Here is a 23,700-nt window from a genome sequence, read left to right as displayed (position 1 = left end):
GCAGAGCTCCAGAGCTCGTTTGCATTTCAGACCAGCTGGTTCACCGCAGCCTCACTTCCCAGAACTGCTCTTCTTGTGTTTATTCCTGACTGGCAGAGGCAGCGGCGGCAGCTCCTCCAGGGCAAATTATACTATTTAAAATAAAATCCACTGACAAAGTCTGGTTTGTTTTCGAGGTCGAAACTGACAATTGCCAAACGAAAATGCAGAGAAACCAGGTGGGGAAGCGGGGGGGGGGGGGGGGCCCGGGCCCCGCTCGGCTCTGCCGGCTCTGCCGGCTCTGCCAGGCCGGGCACCGTCCTCTCCCAGGGCACCGGCACCGCAGCTGCCGGCTCCGGCTGCCCGACCCGGGGCAGGGCAAAGGGGTGAGGAAACCCCCTCGGGACAGAGCCCCGCACCGGCGCGGGGGGACCCGCTGCCGGGAGAAGCAGGGCCCAGGCTGCTCGGCCACGCAGCGGCTCCCCAACAGCCCCGCAGACGGGCACCTCGGCCGCCGCTCCGCCGGGTGCCAAAGCACCGACCGCACGGAGCATCCCGGGGCTCCCGCAGCCACCCCCGGCCCCGGCCGCCGGCCACAGGCACCATCGGAGCCGCCTGGGAGCGGGGCTGCAGGCGGGTGGCTGAGCCGGTGCTGCTCCCGGGAGCCCCCAGGCACAGCCTCGGGAGAGGATTTGCCCCTTTTTGTCCCCAGATTGTAGATCGAGGGGGTTTCTTCCCCACAGGTCTCCTGGGAAGCGCGGCCGAGGCTGGCGGCAGCCTGGCACCTTGTACTTGAAATAAAGGGCAGCGATGTGGGGACGCTGGATCCGCTTCCCCACGGCACGGCGGCAGCCCCTCTCCGCTGCACCCCGCCGGCACGGTCAGCCCGCGCCTCCTCCCGCACCCCCGCCCGGACGGGGTCCCGGGGTCTCCCCAGCAGAGGCGGGGGGGCTTCGCAGGGCCCTCCCGGGACACCGGCCTCCCCGGTCCCCAACTGTCACCCTCCCCGGGCCCGCCCACCCCAGTGAGGGTGTCCCGCGGCCCGGGGGGGGGGGTGTGGGGGGGGGTGGGTGCTGCGGCCGCTCTGCCCGGAGGGGCCCGCGGCCGCTCTGCCCGGGGGGGCCCACGGCCGCTCCGGGGCTGCCCTCGCCCCCACGCCCCGGGTCGGGGCAGCCCGGCCTGGCCGAGCCCGGCTCTCCCGGCGGGAAAAAGCGGGGGGGGGGGGGGGGGGCGGCCGGGACTCTCCTCTTCTTAGAAGGAAAGAGCGTGAAGGGGAGCGGGAGGGGGCGGCTGCGCTGCCCGGAATGGGCCGGCGGTGGCTGGCGGCGCGCCGAGGCGGGCCGGGCCGGGCGGGGCGGCGGGAGGGCGGCGGGGAGCGTTACAAGAAGCCGCGCAGTTCCAGGAACCCGAGGGCGGGCTCTGCGCCCGCTATAAGAGGCCTCCCCGGGCGGCCCCGGCAGCTCTGCCGCTGCCCGCCGCCGCGTACCGGCTCCGCCGCCGCCGAGACCGGCCCCGGCACCCGCGCCCCAGGTACGGCGCTGCCCGCGACGGGACGGGCCCCGGGAGGGGGAGGCGGGGACCGGTGCGTGCCGCGGGGAGGGAGATAGCCGAGCACCGGGAATGCCAGTGCCCCCCCGGGAGGGAGATAACCGAGCACCGGGAGTGCCGGGTCCCCCGGGAGGGAGATAACAAGGGACCAGCAGAGGCAGTGCCCCGCGGCGAGAGGATAGCGGGGGGGCCGGGGGATGCCGGTGCCCCCCGGGGAGTGAGGCCGACAGCCGGGGCTCGGGAGATGCCGGTGCCGTGCGGGGGAGGGCGATAGCCTGGGACCGGGGATGCCGGTGCCCCCGGGAAGGGAGAGCCGGGGACCGGGGGTGCCGTGGCTCACTGCCGTCTCTGCCGCAGGTGATGGTGTAGCAGCCGCTGCTCCTGGCAGCAGCACCCCGAGCGTGCAAAGCTGGCTCCCTGCGCCATGGTCACCCACAGCAAGTTCCCCGCCGCCGGGATGAGCCGCCCCCTCGACACCAGCCTGCGCCTCAAGACGTTCAGCTCCAAGAGCGAGTACCAGCTGGTGGTGAACACCGTGCGCAAGCTGCAGGAGAGCGGCTTCTACTGGAGCACGGTGACGGGCGGCGAGGCCAACCTGCTGCTGAGCGCCGAGCCAGCCGGCACCTTCCTCATCAGGGACAGCTCGGACCAGCGGCACTTCTTCACCCTCAGCGTCAAGACGGAGTCAGGCACCAAGAACCTGCGCATCCAGTGCGAGGGCGGCAGCTTCTCCCTGCAGAGCGACCCTCGCAGCAGCCAGCCCGTGCCCCGCTTCGACTGCGTGCTCAAGCTGGTACATCACTACATGCCGCCTGCGCCCTGCACCGTTCCCGAGCAGCCGGGAGGGGCCCTGCACCCCAAGCGCACCTACTACATCTACTCGGGTGGCGAGAAGATCCCCCTGGTGCTGAGCCGCCCGCTCTCCTCCAGTGTCTCCACTCTGCAGCACCTCTGCCGCAAGACTGTCAACGGGCACCTGGACTCCTACGAGAAGATGACTCAGCTGCCGGCTCCCATCAAGGAGTTCCTGGACCAGTATGATGCCCCCCTCTAAGGGCCAGCAGAGCGAGGTTACACGCTACAAGCACAAGAGCAGGGGACACGCACAACGCCCCACCGGCACGGGGACTCGCAGGGCACGACAAACCTCTCTCTCTGGGAAGGAGAGGAGGGGGACTGGGGCGAGCTCCCATGGGCACAGGGCTGTGGCCAGCACAGCCTGGCGCCCTTTGTGCTGCGGGTCCCCCCCAAGGAAGCGTGACACCCCCTCTCCGCAGGGAAGGAGACTGCTCCGGTCAGACTGTGGATGTTACAGTGCGCCCAGTGCGGCAGCCTCCCCGTCGTGGCCGGGGAGAGCCCGTCGGCAAAGCCCCCGTGGGCTCGGGCAGCCAGAACGGCACCCGCGGCACAGGGGGATGTGTGCCCCAACAGCCGCATCCCTGCTGCTGTGGCGGGACCACACCTGGGGGCGTCCTGGTGAGAGCCCCCACCAGAGAACGGAAAGCACTGGAGTCCAGCTAGTGCCTGATCGCTTCTCCTCCGTTTTAAGGGGAAAGTGTTTTTTGCCCGTACTGTACTTTACCTCTTGCTGCCTCCTTGTGGGTGGAAGCTCCTTTCACACCAGGCCCCAGACTTGGAGGTCGCTGCCTTTTTCCCCTCGTTGTCATTTTCCGGGGGACTAAGCCTTAATATTCTCCCTGTCCCGTGGTCTGGGTTACTGCACATCGTTTGGTGACACTGCACGATAACAGTCCCGGTGACGTGCTGCGAAGCCAGAAGGGAAACAACATGTCCTGACACCGCTGAGAGTCCCGTGCAACCACGTCTGCAAGGAGCACCCCGGGGACCCGGTGCTGCCGCTGGACCATTACTCCCGAGTGTCACATCCCACCTCTGCCCGGCCGCTCGCTGCAGACCCCAGCCACACCGCTCCGCGGGGGCACCAATTTCCCATGGGAACACGGTGGGAGGATCCCCTGGAGCACATCGTCTCGTGAGCGCTTTTCTGCATCCTCCTGGAGAAGCGGTTGGGTTTTCCTGGCTTTTTTTTTATTTTTTTTTTTTTTTAACCGAAGGGATGTTTACAGGCCAACGTGAATCACTGTCTTTTATAAAGATTCCATCTTCACCTCCAGCCTCGAGGGCTGAGCAAAACCATGCTTGAAAATTCAACCAAAACAAAACTCAGATGAAACTTTGCACATATTTATATTTATATTCAGAAAGGAAATGTTTCCATAATTTATAATAAAGAGCACTATTTTTTAATGAAAAACCCCAGATGTGGTTTGTTTCTTCTCCTGCACCCTCGAGGCTGCTCAGGCCCCCCCGCCCTGACTCACGTCCCTTGCTGGCCGCTACCCTCGCTGCGATGCCGGGATGGTGTTTATGCCACATAAGCACCGGCTTCCTGGAGCCGCTCTCTGTGCCGGGGTGATCCCACCACAGTGACTCACAGCGCGGCGTGCGTAAGCGCTGCCCCAGCGCTCAGGTATGTCTGAGCCCCACGACGTCGCTCCACTGGCCGGGCCAAGCCACGAGGCACTGCGGGGACAGGACCTGCTCCCAGCTCCAGGCGTGTGGTGCAGCCACGAACTGTCCCTGCTCCGCAGGACGTGGCCCATCGCCCTGGGCATGGAGGAGCCGAGTTGGTGGCCAAGGCTGGCCCATGGCATAGTCCTGACCAGAGCCCCGCTCCGCAGTGCTTGTGCCGTGCCACGCTCTGCAGCGAGTCCGTCCTGCCTCCCAGCCTGTCCCCGCACAGTTCTGGGAGGGGAAGGTGTGTGATGGGATAAAGAGCTGCAAGAACAGGGCGCCGAGAGGCGCGGGGTTGGAAAAGGGTTTGCTCAAGGGAGGGGGGGTTACCCAGGGAGCAGAGGGGGTTACACAGGGAGGCCAAGGTTCTGCTTCCCCCCCCCCCCCCCCCCCAGCTCCATCCCTGAGCCATCTCGGCTGTCCCTTGCAGACCCCTGCCCGCCAAACCCCATCCTGGCCCAGACCAAATGCCCGAGGAAAGACAGGAGAGGAGGAGGAGGAGGATTTCCTCCAGGGAGTCTCCCAGCTCCGTACTCCTGCCTCCACGTGCACCGGCCGTGGGGGTGTGAACCAGGCGTGGGAGTCGACCCACGGCTCTGGCTGGCCGAGGGGAGTGTGATGCTTGGCTGGAGAGCTGTGTCCAGGGAGGGGGGCAGCCCGCTGCACAGCCCCTCCGTCACGCACACAGCCCCCGCAGCACCCCCCACCACCCACCGTGGGCATCGTGCTGGCATCGTGCACCGTGCTTCCACCCGGGGAACGCCAGCCACTGGGAAAAGACTTCCCTTGGGGATCGCCCCGGAGCAGAGGGACGGTGAATGTGCCTGCTTGGGCTGCAGGCACGGCACGGTCCCAGCGACTATTTTGGTGTTGCTCTCAGGGCTGCGGCTCGCGGGCTGCCAGGAAGCGCCGCGCGGCCTGCCCGGGCACCCGCCGGAGCTATGTGCGGAATGTCCATGCGCACGGGTGGCCGCCCGCCAGGCCCTGCCGAGGCACATCCCCGACGTCAGGGCTCCCGGCAGCACCGGTGACGCCCGGCCCCGTGCCAGGGAACGGGGTGGGAGCAGCGCCACGGGGCAGAGCAGCCCCCGGCCAGTGGGAGTATCGCCCCCACGGCGCTCGCAGCACCTGGGGGGGTCCTGGAGCAGCTCTTGGGCAGAACAAGGCACAGCAGGGGATGGGCAACTGGGGCCCTGGGGGGGGGGCTGAGCACCCCGAGATCCCCCCCCCGGCAGAGCTAGGGGGTTTGCAGCACCCCACGGTGGGGCAGAGCAGGGAAGCTGCCCTCCAGGGAGGGTGGCTGGGCTGTCTGCAGCGGGACACAGCCCTCCCATCCCTGCGGGAACGGTCCGGGCTTCGCTGCTTCCCGGAAGGGCCCCGGGCACCCGCGCTGCCGTTCGGGGGCCTCTTCCCTCCTGCTCTGGCTGCGGCGGTGCTGCAACCCGCTGCTGAGTCGAGAGTCCGGGAAGCTCCACCAGCCCCGAGGGTTTCTTGGAATAAACCCAACCTCACGGCAGCGGTGACGCGGCAGCTGGCGGGCAAATCCCTGCTGAAGGTTTCACAAACCTTTCGCCTTCCCCCGAAAAGCCAAGCGGACTTGGCCCCACGTTTCGTAAGTGACTGATTGAGCATGTCACAGGCAGCCAGTTCCCCTCTGCCCCACAACCGGGGCCAGCTGAGCTCATCCCCACGGAGGCTTCCTGGATGGGGAAAGCATTCTCGGTGGTGATTAGACCCTGTCCCACCATCGGCGGCAGCAGGAGACTGATGGGAAACAGGGCATGAGCACAGGGGGCTGCGGACAGGGATGGGACATGGCAGTCCTGCGGCTCCCCCCACCCCGTGTCTGCCGGGGCAGGGCACCAGGCGGGTGCCCGCCGAGGCTGCCAGCGACACGCTCGTGTGAGCGGCCAGCATCCCCAGAGAGGGACTCGGGGCAGCCCAAGGACCAGCCAGCAATGAGCACAGAGGTGGCCATGGCAAGTCCTGGCAGGCACCCTGGCACCCAAGCAGGGTGCCCGTTCTCTTCACTGTGCCACACCAGCCCTGGGATGGACCAGGCACCAGCACAGGCACTGGCACCAGCACCGGCACAGCACCCTGCCAGGCAGCAGCCCCCAGCACCGTCCTCCCTGTGCTGGCCGGGCAGCACACAGCTGGGGGCTGAAGCTGCCCAGGGACCTTCCTCCGTGCTGGGGCTGAGCCAGCACCAGCAGGGACAGGACAGGATGGGACGGGTTGGCCAGCAGCTCCGTTTTGCCTGCTTGGGGCACAAATGACCCAAACCCGGCGCAACTGGGCTGGGCAAACAGTGCTGGCCACTTTTAGGTGACTGCAGCCCCCTGCACTGACCGGCTGTCCCACCAGGCCAGCCTGCGGCACGGCTGGAGCCTCGTCCCCTCGCAGGAGCGGTGGCCATGCCAGGAGGGGACCTTCCTGCTTGGAGCACTCTTGTCCCACCTGGGCCACACCGGCTCTTCCAGGCAGGATGAGCAGGCAGGACAGATTGCGGTGCAGGTGCCGGCCCCGTGCCGGCCCATTCAAGAGACCCCATGGGACAGGCCAGCTGTGGGAGTGGGCCGTCACCCACCAGCCTCTCCTGTCCTTGCACCCGGGACTCAGCGGTCACCCCGAGGAGGGTGGCAGTGAGCAGCAGGACCAGGGGCCACCGGGGCGGCAGAGCCAGGCAGGGAGCTCACCACAAACACCCCGACCTCGCGGCACACCCCTCACGCACTTCCTCCTGCTTCAGCTCTGCAGCGCCAGGACGTTCCCACATCCCCCACCGCGTTTCCCAGTAGGATGCAGGAAAGGGCTGTGCAGCAACCGGGGACTTACTGTAAATGGCACCACCTGCTCCTTACATGGCAATTCCTCTGCGGGCCAGGGCCACGGGGGATGGTTGGGAACAGGGAACGAGCCATCTGCTCCCCAGCGTGCTGCCGGGAAGCACGAGCTCAGGCTCTGCAGCACAGCCCAGGGCTGGCGCCGGCTGCCCCAGCTGCGGGCTCAGGACAGGTGATGTTTCCCTGCGCTGGAGGAGGAGTGGGGCTGCGCGGCCCTGCAGCTCGACATCCCCAGGACCCACCAGAGCCCCCGGGTCCCATGGCATCCCCTTGACTTGCCCCTCTGCCCCGGGCAGGCACACACAGCACAGCCCTGTGCACGAGATCCCTGGCCCCCGCAGGGGCTCGGCTGGCGGTCACCCGTCCCATTGCTGGCACAGAGGGGGCAGAGCCTCAGCAGCCGTGGGAGCCACAGGGTCTGCCGTGAGCCCCTTCATCATGTGCCTGGCTTGGTCCCTGGCTCTTCCCAGGGCAGAGCTGCGAGCAGGCGGGGTGTGCGGGGTGGCAGCGGGACCCCCGTGCCCTGGCCAGGGTGTATTTCGGGATGCAGAGGAGCCCGGAGGCCTGTGTACATCCCCATGGAAACCCTTCTCTGTTGCTGCGTCTCCAGCCAGACCCGCAGTCAGCTCGGAGGGAGCCAGCAGCTGCGGATTCCTCACTCCTTCCATCAGCAGCTCCGCCGGGCTGCGCTGCCCCAGCCCCCCCAGCAGCCACATCCACCGGCTCCCTGATCCCCCTTGCCCACCAGCCGTGCCGGGAGTCCTGCTGCCCTACCAGCCAGCAGCGCCCCGAACTTTGAGGGACACAGACTCTTCACCCACCCCACGGGACCCTGCGAGGAAGCAGCCTCTCCCACCGCCCCACAGTCCCTGCCCACTCCAGCACCTGCCCGGGGCTCGGTCCTGCACCCTACGACCACCGGCCATGGCGCAGGGCAGAGCTCATTCAGAGTGGAAACCCCCCCCAGCGCGTTTCCACAGCCCAGGAGGAAGTTTTCATCCCGGCAGCAGCAGCTGGAGCCCAAAGAAAGTCTTGACATTTCAGAGAAAGGTTTCAAACAAAGCCACGTTGCTGTGGCAATGGCAGCCGCAGGCCCCCCCCCCCCCCCCCCCCGCAGCTGGAGACACGGCCAAGATGGAGGGAGCAGCAGCCCAGCACCAGCAGCGCCGGGGCTGCGGGGTGGATGGATGGCGGTGGGCTGCATCCTGTGGCCCGAGCCCTGACTCTGTGCTGGGGACCAAGTGCTGCCTGCACCATCCCCGGGAGGGCCGTGCCCAGGGTGTGCGGAGGGTGCTGGCACATGGGCCCTCCCCGGGGTCAGCTCTCTCTTGCTCCCCGGCCAGTGATCCTGGCCCCGGCCTGTGCTGCTCGTGCACCTGCGTTCGCCAACACTGTGGTCGCTGCTGGGCACGGGCACCCCGACGGCACGTCATGGGAGGTCCCCGTGGGTGCTCCGGGCTGCAGGCTGCCAGCTGCCTTGGGTGTGTTTGCCCAGCACAGTGCAGAGTCCTCGGATGACCCTGGCAGAGCAGCCGTGGGCAGGTGCCAAACCCCAGCCCTGGAGCATCCCTTGGCCTCGCATCAGCCCTGGCCTCGGCCCCGGCGCAGGAGCAGGCAGCGGCAATGCCGCACACGCGGCTGGGGATATGGCTCCCGGACGTGGGACCCTGCATCCGTGGGGCTGGCGCTGCTTCTCCGAGTCCGGCGCTGCCCACGTGCCCCCTCCCCACTGGTGGACGATGCCGGGGGGCCCAAAGGTGCCCACAAGCATGGTGAGCTGTGCCTGTCCCGCAGCTCCCAGGGCCCATCGGCAGAGAGCGGCTCTAGCCCGTGCCGGCCGGGCTGGGGGCAATGGGCAGAGGCAGCGCCACGCTGGGCAAGGACAGGGCGTGCAGCTGGCAGAGGGCACAGCTGGAGCAGATGTTCCCTAGAAGGACCCAGGGGCCCTGTCTCAGCATTTAACGAGTGGGAATGGGAGCACTTTACTGTAATTCCAGCAATTACATTGTTCATCCTTGGCAGCCGACACCAGTTGGTGTCCAGCACCATGGGATCACGATAAGCCACCTGGCACGGAGACTTGGCAGCACGTCGTGCCGCCGGGCAGCCAGCCAAGGCAGGGCAATAAAGGGCTGCAGAGCGAGGTGCGAGGTACGGTAAGGGCCCACCCCGGGAGTTCCTGTCACTGTCACGGCCCCAGTGCACAGGTGCCGGCCAGGAGGGGCCCAGTGCCCGGGGGTGCCTGCCCCAGCAGGACTGGGGCTCCCCAGCAGCCGCGGTAGCCCTTGAGTCTGCGCAGCCTCGCTGGGCACTGAGCTGGAGCTGCCAGCGACCGGATGCTCTGGCCGATGAGCATCGGGGTGGGCACAGGGCAGCGAGGTGCCATTGGGGATGGGGCGGAGGCTGCACTCAATGGCCCATCACCCCCAGGGATGCCGGGGACCCGTCATGCCACCCAGCCAGCCCCTGCTCGCCCGTTGCTGCTTCCAGGCAGGTGCTGCCCCCCGGGCTCTCCTTCCCTGCATCGCCCTCCCGCCCTGGCCCAGCTGCCGCATATGCCGAGCGGTCCCCACCAGTGCCCGGGGCCGCACGGGAGCAGGGGACGGTTGGCACCCAAGCGACGGGAGTGTGAGCCCTGCTGAGTCATCACTTTGCTGTTCTCGTTTTTCCATGGTGCTGTTGTGCAGTTTGCTGGAAGCCAGCTAAGAGCCATGACTAATCTGTTCTCAAAACAAGCACAAAGAGAGCAGGGAGGTTTGTGCAAACCCCGCGGGGAAGGGGGGCTGAATCACGGCACAGGGCTGGGGGAGGCGAGCAGCCAGGAGCAGCTGGGAATGCCCAGCCACGGAGCAGCCCTGCCAGCAGCACCTGCCTGGGGTGAGGGGGGTGGGTGCAGCCCGGGGCTGGGCAGGGGCAGCAAGGACCCCCGTCCTCCCCTCCCATCCCCTCCCCGTGCAGTGCAGCCAAGCCCGGCAGGGCCGGGGTGCAGGCAGCGTGCCGGGGTGGGGTGAAGCAAGGCAGGGCAGGCAGGCGTGGGCCACCAGTGCTTGGAAACGCACGTGCAGTCGCCAGGGTCGGGGCTCCCATCCTGGTTGTTTCTGCCCTGCGGGGAAGCCACCAGCCCGGGAGGCCAGGGAAGGAAGCGCAGGAGTTTGCTCTGGCCGGAATCGGGCATCCATTGATTTGCTGTTATTAAAACCAGAGCTGCTGTCGGGAACTCTGCAGCCTGGCTGCCCTCGCGCGCGCTTCCTGGAAAGGGCCGTCCCGCGTGCCCTCGCCGGTGGGGGACGGTCCCCCCAAAGCACCTGGCCACGGCACTGACCCGCACGGGGTGCAGGCGGCAGCGGGGACAGGGGAGGTCCCCACAGGGACGGGAGCCGGGGAGTCAATTCTGTGCTCGGCGCCCACCTCTCCGCTGCCCAGTGGCTCTCAGCCCCCCACTGCCCCCAGCCCTCCTTGGCTCAGCCGGCACCCCCGGCGCTGCCTGTGGGGCTCATGGCGGCCCCGTCACCCCGCAGCGGATGCCGGTAGCGGTGCGGGTGCAGTGGCACTCGCTGCCCCTTTCATCTGCTGAGCCGAAGAGGGTTTACTGGAGAGGCAAAGTCATCGCTTCCAGCGGGGGATGAATCACCCCTGTCAGGAATTCTGCCCGGGGGCTTTTCTGTAAGAGCGTGGAATTTCGACACGCTGATGGCCGCGGCTGCTGTGCCCTCCCAGCCGTGTGGGTCCCTCCTTGCACAACCTCCCGCTGGGGTTCCTGTTCCCAGCCATGGCCTCGCAGCCGCAGCAGCTGCCGAGGGGCACGGGCACAGGCACCCCGGTGGGAGGGTCCCTGCCCACGGCGAGGAGCGGGGCCCTGGGAGTCGCCGGAGCCGGTGAGGGGGCCAGGACGAGCCCGTGTTGCCAGCGTCGCACAGGTGCCCCCACCCACAGAGCTGCGCACGCCAGCGCCCCGTGCAGCTGCCCCAGCCATAAGCAGGTCCCCGTGGGGCCGTGGGCTCGCCAGTGCCGCCTGTGCTTGGCACCGTGTGGCTGCGGCTGTTGGCCAGCTCTCGCCGAGGCAGTCAGAGGCGGTTCGTAGCCCCCAGCTGCGTTCACACCCACAAGCAGGTGCCGACAGAGGGGAAGTGCCGGGTCCCGGCCGCAGCGGGCACGCTGTCTCAGCAGCAGCATCTTCCCTCTACCCCCACTGGGCGCATCCCACCCCCGTTAGTGCCAGCGGCACCCCAGACTGTTGGGAGCGGAGCAGGGGATGCCGGCAGGGTGGAGGTGTGTGGCCGTGGACGGAGGGGCAGCTCCTGGCAGACACCCACCCGCTGCCCCTGCCACCATCCCGGTGCTGTCCTGCTGCGGGGTGACTGCAGGGGAACATCGCTGACCTGGGGGGACACCACCGGCCCGGGGGACTGCCCCAGCATGGGCTGCTGCACCCGCACGGCCAGACTACGGCTGGAGGGGAGGTGGGGAGGGGGCCAGGGGCCAGGGGCTGGGGACCGGGGCTTTCCTGGCAGCCAGCGGTGAGCCCACAAGAGCCCAGCCGGTCGGCAGGGCCGTGCCGGGGCTGGGGTTTCTCTCGGTTTCCACACGCTGCAGAAACTCTCTTTCAGAGCGAGAGCAGAGGGGTTTCTTGATAAGGGGGAAAGCACGCTCAGAGCAGGAACTGAAACATCACCTTGAGACTGGTGGCTCTTCCCCAGGCCAGCCGCCCGGCGCAGCCTCGCCGCTCTCTCAGCAGCTTTGCAGTAAAGGGGGCTGCTGGAGCGGGGTCTGTCCCTGCCCCGCACCCAGCCCAGCCCACCAGGACCCGGTATCGGCTCCGGCCACATGCACAGCATGGCCCCACTCTCTCCAGCACCCTGCTGCGGCCCCCGCCTGCACGGGTTCATCTCATGTCCCCCCATGACAGCCTCCCCAGAGCCTCGGCCCCACCGATCCCCGTGGCCGGGGCAGAGCTGAGCCCACCCCGCAGCCCGCTCCTTCGCTCAAAGCCTCTGCTGCCCAACCAGCCGGCTGCCCCCGGGGGGGCTCTGCCAGCACACCAGGGCCAGCGCTGGGGGCTGGAGTGGGGGGACACAGTGGCTGGCACAGAGGAGAGGTGAGGGAGCTCAGACAAACCCACCGGGCAGACAGAGCCGGCAGGAGCCCTGCGAGTGAAAGTGAACCCCAGCCCAGGCTGCGGCTGCAGCAGCTGCACCCGGCGAGCGCAGCACGGGGGAGACGGGCCACGCCGGTTCCCCAAACAAACCGTCCTGCAGGTGAGGAGAGCAAACAGTCAGCTGCCCGTGGCCCCGCAGGGCCCACGTCGGCGAGGTGAACATATCACTGTGGGAAACCAGAGATAACAGGTCCCGCTTCCCGGCGCCTTCTTTCCTGGGCACAGGGCTGCTGGGAGCAAAACATGCGAGAGCCTGTTCCCAGGAGGCCCTTCTCGATGTGAATCTCCTCCATGCCCCAGTTCAGGTGCCCCAGCGAGGCTCCCGGCCGGGCATGGCCCCGCACAGCCAGTGTCCCCGGCTGGGAAGGACGGCCGCTCCGGGCAGGGCAGCTCACCAATATGTGGGGGGTTGCAGGACTCGCAGCCTTTGCAGCCCCCACCCCGTGCCAGCGGCAGCCGGGCACAACTGCTGCAAGCAGCTTCGGTGCAACTGGCCCATGTGCAAGCCGTGCCACCACAGCGCTGCTTCCCGGCAGGGGCCAGCCGCCATGCGGTAGCCACCCGCCACAGCTGCAGCGACGTTTCCCGGAGGGCTGGGTAATTTGCCTGCCCTGCTTTGCATGCCTGACACAGCCCCAGGGGCAGGGGGACGCAGGGTGTGCGGCATACACGGTGTGGGGGGCACAGCCACGGCCCCCACCCCAAAGCAGGGCAGGCAGGGAAGCAAAGCCACCCTCAGCCCCTGAGCACCCGGCAGCCTCTCCGGGGCTGGGAGGAGGGAGGTGGGGGATGTGGGGACGGAGCAGGATACGGCAGGACCTCAGCTGCGGGAAGCTGCTTTATTTTGCTTTACACTTTCTGCGATTCCTGGAAACAAACAGCTGGAGGGGCCACTTCGACCTGCCTGCTGGGAAGCAGCCACGGTCCCCTCGGCGCCTCCAGCCCCCCCTCTGCCCTGCCAGGTTGCTCCACATCCAGGGGCTGCCTGGGACTCCCAAGGAGCCGCTTCTCGCCCAGAGGGGCTCCCACGGCCCCCACGGAGCTGTGGCTGCCGCCCAGCCTGCCCCCGAACCCGGCAGTGGCTCATCCAACTGCTCCAAAACCGAGCGGACGTTCATGCCTCAGTGTCGCAGAGCACCCCAGCCCCGCACGCTGCGATGGCTGTGCTAGACCCCCCTCTTCTGCACCCATTGGCTGCGGTCCTGTGCACGGAGGCTGAGCAGCTCCATCCCAGCCACGAGCTGCCTGTGGGCTGCGGTCCCCGTACACCGAGGCTGAGCAGCTCCATCCCAGCAAGCCCCACGCATTAGCACCAGGTTGATTTATAGAAATCCAATGGCTGGGGCTGCCAGTGTCTCCTGCCAAACCTCATTAACGGCTGGCCTGGGAGCAAGGCAAACAGCTCGTGCAGCAACAAGGAAATCCTTGTTTAAGCATTTCTGGCCGTGCAGGGCCCTTCCCCTCACACCCAGGGGAGGAGGAGGAGGAGGTGCAGGCCATAAACCCCAAGCTGGCACCACCTTGGCAGCCATGAGGAAGAAGGCACAAGGGGACATAGCAGGGTCACGCAGGGAGGGAGCCCCCAGGACAGGCTGAGACGGAGGGAGCAGGAAGCCACAGGGACACGGTGGGGGGCAGAGGACTCCCACGCTGCAGTGCCGGGGTTTGCACTCCCTGCACCACCACAGCAGCACTAGTAACCGATGGGGACATGGGGACACTGGGGTGCCAGCAACGGGTGACAGAGGGCTGGCTCAGAAGGGCAGCACTGCCCAACCAACAGCTTCAGGCAGCCGAGGGTCTTCGTGGCTCAGCCCTGCCCCTCTGCCCGGGGCCACCAGCCAGCCCCTCTGTGCTGTGCCATGCTGTGCCGTGGGGCAGAGCTCTGCCAGGGCTGCTGGGGCTGTCCCCGAGAGGTTTGCCAGTCCACCCTGCGCAGAGCAGCCTGGAAGGAGCTTCTGCACGGGGCTGGGGCAGGATCCTGACCACCCCTTGGTGTTCCCTGCTGCTACCCACGCCGGGTTCTCCTCAAAAAGCACTGGCTGTGCATGCAGTGAGCTCCGGGCACATGTGGCTACCGGGAGGCCGTGGGAGCTGTCACCAGCATGCCTGCCCCACAATGGGCACGGGGCACTGGCACGGCTGGCCCGTGGACCTGGCACCGGCGAGCTCCAGAGCAGCCTCAGCGACCTGCATCTGCCTGCCCTACGTGTGGCTCAGGATCTATTTCATCATCTGGAGAAAAGCGTTTACTGCCAATAAACGGGCTAATTAATTCTCCTCAAAGACCTCTCAATTATTCATCTCGGGCCACAGAGAAAACAATTACAGCACTTACCTCAGCCCTGGCTCGGCCAGTGCAGCAGCCAGTGCGGGGCCAGGGCTGGCGGCAGGCAGGGCACGGCCGGGGCCGGCCCGACACAGCTCCCGGCATGGAGCCTCGGCTCTGCCCACCGGGCAGGAGCAGCCCTGTGGGGCTCTGGCGAAGGGCTGCTGAGCTGGCACAGCCACCCATCCTAGAGCCGCAACCAGCAGCAGTGCTCTCGCAGGGTGCCCCCGAGAGCTGCTCCCAGCACCAGGGCTCAGGGACGAGGGGACCTACACACCTCCTGCACCGCTCCTCGCCGCAGAACGCATCTGATGCGTCTAACCCCAATCTGCCCATGTGCAGCCGAAGTCGCTGTGTCCCATCCACAGCTGCGGTTTGCTCCCTCATCGCCACCCACCTGCAGTGGTCTCCTCTCCACATCCTTGTCGAGCAGCCCACCCACCCTCCACACCTCTGCCCAGGGACATGCACCTTCGAGCCGTGGCTGGGCCCAGCCATGGGTGCCCGCTGTGAGCCAGAGCTCAGGCCACATGTCCCACGAGCCAGCTCCCAGCACCGCCAGCCCTGCGCAGCACGTTGCTCCTGCTCGGCCAGGACAGACAGGACCCCATCCCACCTGGACACCCAACGCCCCAGCTGCCCCACAGCCCCACAGCCCCAGGGGCCAGGACGTGCGGGGGTTCCCCTTGGAGAGGGGCTTTTTTCCCAGACGGTTCTCCAGCTCCTTGGCCCCTGGGATGCTCCTTGTGTGGGTCAAGGCCCTGCTCCCTGCACGTCAGCTGCACCTTGAGAAGGAAAACCCGCGGCACCGCTGGCACTGCGAGCGCGGGAGTCCCTTCCCGCGGCCCGGCCGGACCACACCTGGGCAAGATGTGGACACAAAGGCATCCCGGGGCGGGGGTCCGTGTCGGCGCTCTCCCACCCACCTCCCCGTGCACAGCGGGTCAGGCTGCTCTAGCGCTGCCGTCCTGCCGCTCCCCGGGACCCCCCCGGGACCCCCCCGGCCCCCCCCGGGGAGCAGAGGCATCGCTGACCCGGGGCGGGTGACCAGACCCCCCTGCGCGGCTCTGCAGGACGCCCGGCCCCGGGCTCGGAGCCACCGGCCGGGACAGCGCGGGGGGCCCCGAGCGGCCGCGGGTCCGGGCCGGGAAGGGTTAAGGGCGGCCCGCGCCCCCCCGGCGGCCGAGGGGCGGGCCTGTCGGGAAGCCGGGATTTCTGCGGTGGTTTTACTGGAAAAGTTGTTGCCGGCGGAGGGAGGGGTCACCCGAGCAGCCCCGGCAGGTTGGGGACTGGGGAACCGGTCGGCACCGCACGTCCCGACGACTCCGCTCCCGCGGGCCGGGCCGGCCGCAGCCCCGGGGGCTGGCAGCATCCGCCGGGCTCCGGCTCCGGCCGCTCCGCCGGCCCCGCGGGGCTCGCTGCCGGACAGGGCGCACGGCTCCCCCCGGCTGCTGGCCGGGCCCCCCGGCACCCCCGGGGCAGGCCCTGGCCGCGGATCCCGCCACCAGGGCAAGGACGTGCCCAGCCGGCCCGGGGCCGGGACCGCCCGCTGCTGCTGGCCGGGGGCTCTGCCCGCCCTGTCCCACGCCAGTGCCCCGTGGGAAACAACCGGCCCCAGCCCATGGCGACGGCAATCGCAGCCGAACCTTGCGCTGTGCCAGCCTGCCCCGCCGACCCTCCTCCGGGCAGTCCCACCCCACTGGGCTGGGTTGGCAGTGCTCGCCGGGTGCGTCCCAACGGCTGTCGAGGGTTTGTTCTGCGCTCAGGCTCGTTTGCACACCACATGTGCCAGCAGCCACCAGGCACACGCCCCAAGGAGCCCACGCTCAACACGCCATTACATCGGGACAGCGGTGGGCTGGGGCCGGCAGAGAGGGCAGCACCCATCCCTCGGTGCCACCTCCACCCCAGCATGGCCTGGCACTGGCCGCGGCATGCCACGGCACGCTGGAGGCCTGGCTGTGCCCCTGGCAGCCTGAGCCAGGAGCCCGGCGTGTCCCGGCTCTTCCAGGCATCGCTCCGCAGTTCCCGACAGTAGGAAATCACTTGGCTCCAGGGCTCCTACCCCTCCGGGGATGATTGATGGTGGCTCCCCCCTGCCCGGGTGGGAGCAGGGCCCATCAGGCCAGCCAACCCCAGCTCACAGGATGAGCTTTGGCAGCCCGCAGTGCAGGCAGGGCAGGCAGCGCAGGCAGTGCAGCCACAGGGCCAAGGCAGCCCAGCAAGACAACACCCCTGAGCTCATGGTGAGCACTTGGGGGTCGCTGCCAGGCCCCATGGCCAGGTCCAGTCACCTGGTGCAAGACGCCCATGGCACCGCCTGTGCCACCAGCAGCCCTGTGCTGCAGCCCCTCCCCAGCCCGGCCCGCCATCCACCAGCTCTGCCAGGGGGCTGGGAGCAGAGTGCTGGCCACCAGCCACCAGCCTTGTCCCCAGGGCAGCCATGTGTGCGGGGCAGCAGGCGGCTTGGCCCCAAGCTGGCACTGGCTGAGGAGGCACAGCCACACTGGCGCTGGCCACCGTTGCCTCCCCCCGGCCCCCAGCCCGTCCTGAGACACCCACAGAGGGGACGCGTGGTGGGCCCCAGGGCCGGGACATGGAGCCGGGCAAGCGGGCAGGGCCTGGCAGCGGCTGCTCACAGGGCTGCCTGTGGGGCCGGGGGCAGGGGGAGCCCGGCGGGTTCCGGGAATCGCCCCGGCGGCTGCCAGGCCTGTGGCAGGGAGGGCGGGGGGAAACCCGATCCTCCCCGGCGGGACCTGGGCTCGCTCCCCGGCCAGGCCTTGGCTGCTAATTTTAGCCCTGGGGAGACACGGCTGGAGCCTGAGCTCAGCCCACCACGGCTGCACATTCGGTGGGGCCGGGAGCCACCGGCTGGCGCTGGGAGGTGGGCGGGCGCGGGAGCCACGGCACAGCCCGGCCCTGGGCGAGCCCCCGGGCGAGCCCCCCCAGCCACTGGCCAAGCCCTCGCCGAGCCGCCGGCCAGGCGCCGGCGCTGCCCTCCTGCTGCCCACACGCTGGCAGCCTTTGCTTGGCCAGCCCCACACGAGGCCACGAGCCCTCCTGCGGGCTGCAGAGCTGGCCCTGCCAAGCCCCCACCACGGCCCTGCTGGGCCCTGCGTGATCGGGGGGGGGGGGGCTCGCTGGGTGCTGGCAGCATAGGGAGACCCTCAAAGCAAAGCCCCAGCCCAGAGCTCCGGGGGGAAAGGCACGGGGCTGGCAGGACGTGGGGCTTTGCGGTGGAGGTCACACCATGCTGCAAGGTCCTGCGAAGGATATGGCCGCCTCCCAGTGACGGAGCCCCGTGTGTGGCCACGGACCCCAGGCCCTGCCTGGGCTGGTGGGGAGGCTGCACAGTGCAGAGCCCCAAGTCACCCCTGAAACCAGCGCTTGCAGGGGCTGAGACAAGAGGGATGGCCAGGATGGGTGCTCTCCCCACGCCAGGCACAGCGCTGCAGCCAGCCCGGCGGCTCCGCAGGGGCCCCAGGGCCACCCGGCCACCCCCGCCTGGAGCAGCGGGAGCGGACAGGTGAGTAGCTGGGGAGGCCACGGCCGAGGGATGTTCTGGCCAGCTGGTCGTTCCCGAGGGAGCGGAGGAAGCGGCTCTGGAGCCTGCCCTGCCCCTGCCCCTGCCACAGTGGGGTCCCCGGCCCAGGGCCCCACAGCTGCACTTCCCCCCCCAGCCCTTCACTGCCAGCACGACTGGCCAGGCTGCCCAGTGCTTACTGGAAGAGGAAGCTGCTGGGAAGGCAGCGCGTGCAGCGGGGCAGCTTTGGGGAGGAGAGGCTCGGCACAGCAGCCGACAGAGCTCCGCTGTCCATGCTCCCAGGGCCAGTAACGGGAAGCGTCTGCTCTCAGTGACGGTAAATCAGATCGGGGAGATTAGAGGCCTTTTTGCCTAATCATGAGCAGCTTGAAGTTGGAGGACAAGTTCCTGGAACAAAGAGGAAATGGAGGCAGTAAATAAAGAAAAACTGTTAACATGTGGCCCTGCGTGTGAAAAACGTCTCCATGAAGGACTGTTTATGGCCTACTCATCTGCGGGGCTGACAGCGCGGGCTGCAGCGGGAGGTGGCGATGAGGCCCCGCGTGCAGGGGCGCAGGCAGGGCAGCAGGCGTGCAGGCAGCCAGCCGGGGCAGCTGCGGGGTGGATGGGCTGGGGAGCCGGGGATGTGTGGTGGCACATGGCAGAGGGAGAAAGGCAGCAGCATAGCGGAGCCATGGCGCAGGCGGCTGGACCAGGGCTGTTGGGGGGGCTGCGTGCATGGGGAGGCAGTGGCACAGCACGTTTGAGGGGAGAGGCAGGCAGGGGCCGGGCAGCACATGGCCCCAAGGGGAAGGGGGCCACCCAAATGCACCTGCCCCACTGCTCCCCCTGCAAGTGCCAGGAGAGGTGCCGAGGCTGCAGAGCTGTGTCCCCCCTCCCCGCCTGCAGCACGAGGCGGGCACGGCCCAGGCAATCCCACCAGAGCCCTGTGGCCGTTGGCTGAGTCTGCCACGCTGAGCATCACCAGCCTCCGGCCAGCCCAGCCCTATGGGGGAAGGTGGGGGTCTCACTGCTGAGCCACACACGTGCTCCCTGCTCCAGGGGCAGTGGGGACTTCTGCCAGGAGCCAGATGCCAGCGGGCCCCCTCCCCAGTGCAGGCAGAGCCAACACCAGCGCTGCTGCAACACGTGCCTGCCTGCAGTGCCACGGGACGGCGTCAGCTGTTTCCAGGGCAAACGCAGCCAGAAGCTGGAGCCGATTCCCAGCAGCAAGGTCACCCTGCGCCATCCCTGCTGGCAGCGGGAACAGCGTGGCGGGAGCCACTGCCGTTCAGCACGCGGCGCCATGGGCCTGCGGAAAGACTCGCAGATCCCTGGGGAGCCGTGGCCGAGCGGGCACAGACGGCCTCGCGTTGGCGCTCCCTCCAGCAGCACGTCCGGGACGGGCACCCCCGGCAAAGCGAGGGGCCGCGGGAGAGCTGGGGGCCTGGGGCAGCACCCACCCGCGTCCCCCGGCGCCTCTGCCTGCCCCCGCACCGTGGCTCGGGGCAGAGGCCGGGCGGGGAGGGGTGGAGGGATGGGGAGGGTCTGCAGGGGCCGCGCTGCGGGGTCGGCCCCGGGACGCGCTCGGTGCCCACGCAGCAGCCGTTGCCCCGTGTCCGGCCGTCCCTGCGGGTCGTGCCGCCCACGGCCGCTGCTCCCAGCCCCAGCCCCGCCCGCAACGGGGGCTGGGGCCGCCCGGGCGATCCCGCCCCCGCCCGCATTCGCGCCCGGGAGCCCTTGCGGCGGGGCGGTCCCGGCGGTCCCGGCGATGCTGGCGGCGCGGCGTGCGGGAGCGGCGCTGCGGCGGGGCCGGCTGCCCGCGGCGGGGGCCGGGGCCGGGGCCGGGGCGGGGTCGGTGCAGCCGCGGGGCCCCCCACGCCCCGCCGGGCCCACGCCGCGCGCCGTGGACCTGCGGAGCGATACGGTGACCCGGCCCTGCGCGGGGATGCGCCGTGCCATGGCCCGCGCCGCCGTGGGCGACGACGACTACGGGGAGGACCCGGCGGTCAACGGTGGGCGGCGGGGACGGGCCCCCCCCCACTGTGTTCCCTGCCCACAGTCCCCCCCAGCGCAGCGGGCTGCCCAGAGCAGGGCTTCTCCGGGGCTGGGGGGTGTGGAGGGGCGGGGGGGCACGGTGAGGCTGGGGGCTGCAGCCTGGACCTCTGGGGTTCCAGACCGCCCCCCGTGCCCACTCAGGGGCAGCAGACACGCCCCCTCCCCCCCCAACCCCTGTGTTTCTCCCCCCTGCAGAGCTGCAATGCCTGGCCGCAGGGATCCTGGGGATGGAGGAGGCTCTTTTTGTGCCCACGGCTACGATGGCGAATCTCATTGCGGGTGAGTGCCCCGGGGCCGTGCCCAGCTCTCCTTCCCCGCACCCTAGGGCAGCCAGGTCACAAACCGAGGGGTTAGTTTATGCCCCCATCCCATGGGCAAGACAAGCCCCGCTCCTCCTTGGGGTCCCGAGGAGAGCCCCGCTTCGGCTCAGGAAGCTGCCCAGATCGCAGCAGGGGAGACCTGTGGCCAGCAGGTCCTTTCTGACCCCGATGCATCTCCTTGCCCCTTCCTCAGCCCCCTCCACTTCAAATCTGCAGCAGCACAATCTTGCTCAGACCCCGGAGCTGCTCCCTGCTTCATGCTGCTGCTGAGCAAACCCCCTTGGGCCTGCTCGTCCCTGTCCCGCACTCGGCCTCCACTCAGTTCGGTTAACCTTTACCCGATTTGCTTTCCTGCCCTCCTGTGAGAGGGGATCCACCATGCACGGGAGTGTGGGCCCCACTCCAGCCCCAGCCACGTGCATGTACCAGGGAGGGGAGGCCAGGCCCCCCAGCTGCTCCCCCACCTCCAGCCACTGCGGGTAGCCCCCCATCCAACAGCCCCAGCACCTCTGGGGACCGAGCGGGAGCCCTGTGCCCAGAGGAGGCCGTGCTGCTGCGGCACCGCTGTGCTGCATGCCCAGCCTTCGTGCACCAGAGCCCTGCAAACCACCGGAGCACAGGCAGCCCGCGGGACCCCGGCTGAGCCTGCCTGCCTGCCCTCCCGTACGCGCTGCCCGCCGGGTGCTGCCCGCGGTGCCCCCTCCCTCACGGCCCCTCTCCCTCCCAGTGATGTGCCACTGCCAGCGCAGGGGGGCTCAGATGCTCCTGGGCCGGGACACCCACCTGCACCTCTACGAGCACGGCGGGGCCGCGCAGGTGGGTGCTGCGGACGGGCTGGGGGCCCGGCGGTACCGGCAGCGCAGGCAGGGGCAGGAGGGCGGCTTGCTGCTGCCCTCCACTGGCTGCCGGGGCCGGGCCGGGCGAGGATCCCTTGCAGGGCTGCGGCAGCAGCATCGCCCGGATCGCCCCGAGCCGCAGCCTGGGGCAGGGGAGGGGGCTGAGCACCGCGGTGCAGGGCACAGGGCCGGGACCCCCACGTACCGCCACCGTCCCCCGTCAGCTCTGCTCTCTGCCCTGCCTGGGGTGCAGGTCGCTGGCGTCCACTCCCAGGCACTGCCGGACCTGCCAGACGGCACCTTCGACCTGGACCAGCTGGAGCTGACCATCCGTGAGGCCCACGGCAGCTGGTACCACCCGCGCCCCGAGCTCATCTGCCTGGAGAACACGCACAGCTCGGCAGGGGGCCGGGCGCTGCCCCTCACCTACCTCCAGCAGGTAGGAGCCAGCGGCTGGCAGCAGCCCTGCCTGGGCACAGGCAGCTGGACCCAGCTGGACGGCACCACTGGGACGCCAGGGCCTTGCCGAGTTGCTCAGACCGTGGCTCACCTTGGTCCCTCCCGGCCCAGCACCTCCTCTGCCGGCCCCCAGGTCCGCGGACTCGCTGACCGCTACGGGCTGCAGGTGCACATGGATGGAGCGCGGCTGATGAACGCGGCAGTGGCCCAGGACGTGGAGCCGGCTCGTATTGCCCAGCACTGCGACTCCGTGTCCCTGTGCTTCTCCAAGGTATGCTCGCGTGGGGAGGGGTCCCCGGGGCCAGATGGGGCCAGCACAAGCTGGGGCCTCACCCTTGTTGGGGGGCATCGGGCTGAGCGCCCGCCTTGCAGGCTGGGGCATCCCTGGGCACATCCCTGGGAAGGGCAGGGGCAGGGCAGCCCCCCGGGGCAGCTTGGGTCACTCCTCTGGTGGCTCCGCAGGGCCTGGGCGCCCCAGCCGGCGCGGTGCTGGCTGGACGCAAGGAGTTTGTCGCTGAGGCCTGGCGTGTGCGGAAGCTGCTGGGCGGGGGGATGCGGCAGGCAGGCGTGCTGGCAGCTGCTGCCCGCGTCGGACTGGAGCACGCAGAAGCGACGCTGCGCAGAGACCACGACAACGCCCGACGCTTTGCTGAAGGTATCGTGGGGCCCCTCAGCAGGCCGGGAGGTATGGGTGCCTGCAGCCTAATGCCGCTCTCTCTGGCCGTGCAGGCTTCCACACTGCTACGCAGCTGGGTCCTGCCCTGCCTGGCGGCTCGGTGTGGGCCCGGCCTTATCCCCCCACCCCGCCGGCTGGGCTCACCGCACCCAGCGCCACCCGGCACTGCCGGGGGTAACAGCAGTGTGGGCACTTTCCCCGGGCAGCTGTCCTGGATCTCCAGCCGGGCAAAGATGCCGCTGGGGTCCCTGCCTGGCTGGAGTGCCGGGACGATGCCGTTGCTGTCCCCGCGGTGCCCACAGTGACCCTGGTGCTGCACGGGGGGGAGCGCAAAGAGCCCCTCCTTCAGCCGGGACTGGGGCAGGGCTCAGCTGCAGCCTCCTCTCCTGGGCTCCGGCCTCGCAGCCTGCCACCCTGCCTCCCCCAGGCATCCAGGGCCTGAACTCGCCTGTCTGCTCTGTCGACCTCGTGACGGTGGAAACAAACATCGTGATGGTGAGCATCAGGGGGGGCTGGCCGTCCCCCGCAGAGCTCTGTGAGCACCTGCGGGCAGTGAGCGAGGAGGAGTTGGCCGAGACCGGCCAGGCTGTCAGCGTCCTGCTGTTCCCGTGGTCGGCGCACACCGTGCGCGCAGTCTGGCACCGTGACATCTCGGCCCATGACACCGAGCTCGCAAAGAACAAGCTGGCGTTTGTGGCCAGGAAGTGCCAGGAGAAGCTGGCCCTGGGACTGCGCCCGACTCCTCCGAGTGCGGGGGGGGCCTAAGCATCCTCCCACCCCCAGCCCCGGGGGCAGCTGCCTCCCCTTGCCTGCTGCAGGCAAGCTGGTGGGCTGGGGCAGCTGTCCCAACCCTGTCCTGGCAGCCAGCAGCAAAGGGGCTGGGACCAGCCAGAGTGTGCTCCAGGCATGTTCCCAACTGGCTGCAGCGCAACATCCGCCCCTGCGTGCAGCCCTGCAAACTGGTGTGAGCCCAGCTCCAGAGACCCCAGCCCACACCCCCCCAGTGTGAGCACTGCATCTCCCGGGGGGGGGGGGGGCACCTTCGGAGATGTGCCCAGAGGGACAGAGGGGAGCCCACATCTCACACCACCACCCAGACCCCTCCAAGGCAGCGTCCCTGCCTTGCTAGTCACCCTGCAAACATATTCTCAGAGCACCCTCTAGTCCTCTACAGAAGCTCTGCTTCTGTAACTCAGGTCCCGCAGACAGCACCCAAAAGCAGAGCCAGGCACCCCCCACCCCAAAGGCCACATGTGGCACCTGGCCCACACGCACCACAAGCGTGCAAGGATGCGGCAGGGAGATGGATCCCGAGGGATGCGATGCTTGGGACACAAAATAAACGTGTTCTGGCAGTGCTGTGGCTTTGCAGGGTGTTTTCTCCAAGGCGTGCTCCTCCCCTGATGTGCAGCAGGGACACTGTCACAGCCCAGAGG

At 68.9% G+C, this 23,700-nt stretch overlaps 2 protein-coding genes across 3 annotated transcripts; both read left to right on the top strand.

The window, feature by feature from the left end:
- The first annotated feature begins 1,395 nt into the window (after nt 1–1,395).
- SOCS3 (suppressor of cytokine signaling 3) lies at nt 1,396–3,802 on the top strand. Its single transcript, XM_075770516.1, has 2 exons — nt 1,396–1,509; nt 1,885–3,802. The coding sequence occupies exon 2, from the start codon at nt 1,952–1,954 to the stop codon at nt 2,579–2,581; it is 630 nt and encodes a 209-aa protein (XP_075626631.1). The 5' UTR covers nt 1,396–1,509; nt 1,885–1,951; the 3' UTR covers nt 2,582–3,802.
- Nucleotides 3,803–19,511: 15,709 nt separating this feature from the next.
- LOC142604399 (uncharacterized) lies at nt 19,512–23,621 on the top strand. 2 transcript variants are annotated; one of them, XM_075770623.1, is made up of 7 exons: nt 19,512–19,930; nt 20,169–20,252; nt 21,021–21,109; nt 21,383–21,568; nt 21,722–21,859; nt 22,051–22,273; nt 22,692–23,621. In XM_075770623.1, the coding sequence occupies exons 1-7, from the start codon at nt 19,687–19,689 to the stop codon at nt 23,027–23,029; spliced, it is 1,302 nt and encodes a 433-aa protein (XP_075626738.1). In that variant the 5' UTR covers nt 19,512–19,686; the 3' UTR covers nt 23,030–23,621. The 2 variants fall into 2 exon arrangements, with proteins under 2 accessions (XP_075626738.1, XP_075626739.1); XM_075770624.1 differs by having other exon boundaries at nt 19,518–19,930; nt 22,051–22,243.
- The last annotated feature ends 79 nt before the right edge of the window (nt 23,622–23,700 follow it).

This window comes from Balearica regulorum, chromosome 18 (assembly GCF_011004875.1).
Source record: "Balearica regulorum gibbericeps isolate bBalReg1 chromosome 18, bBalReg1.pri, whole genome shotgun sequence".
NCBI classification, from domain to species: domain Eukaryota; kingdom Metazoa; phylum Chordata; class Aves; order Gruiformes; family Gruidae; genus Balearica; species Balearica regulorum.
The sequence above is the reverse complement of the archived record's forward strand: the minus strand, read 5'-3'. Positions and strand labels throughout refer to the sequence as shown.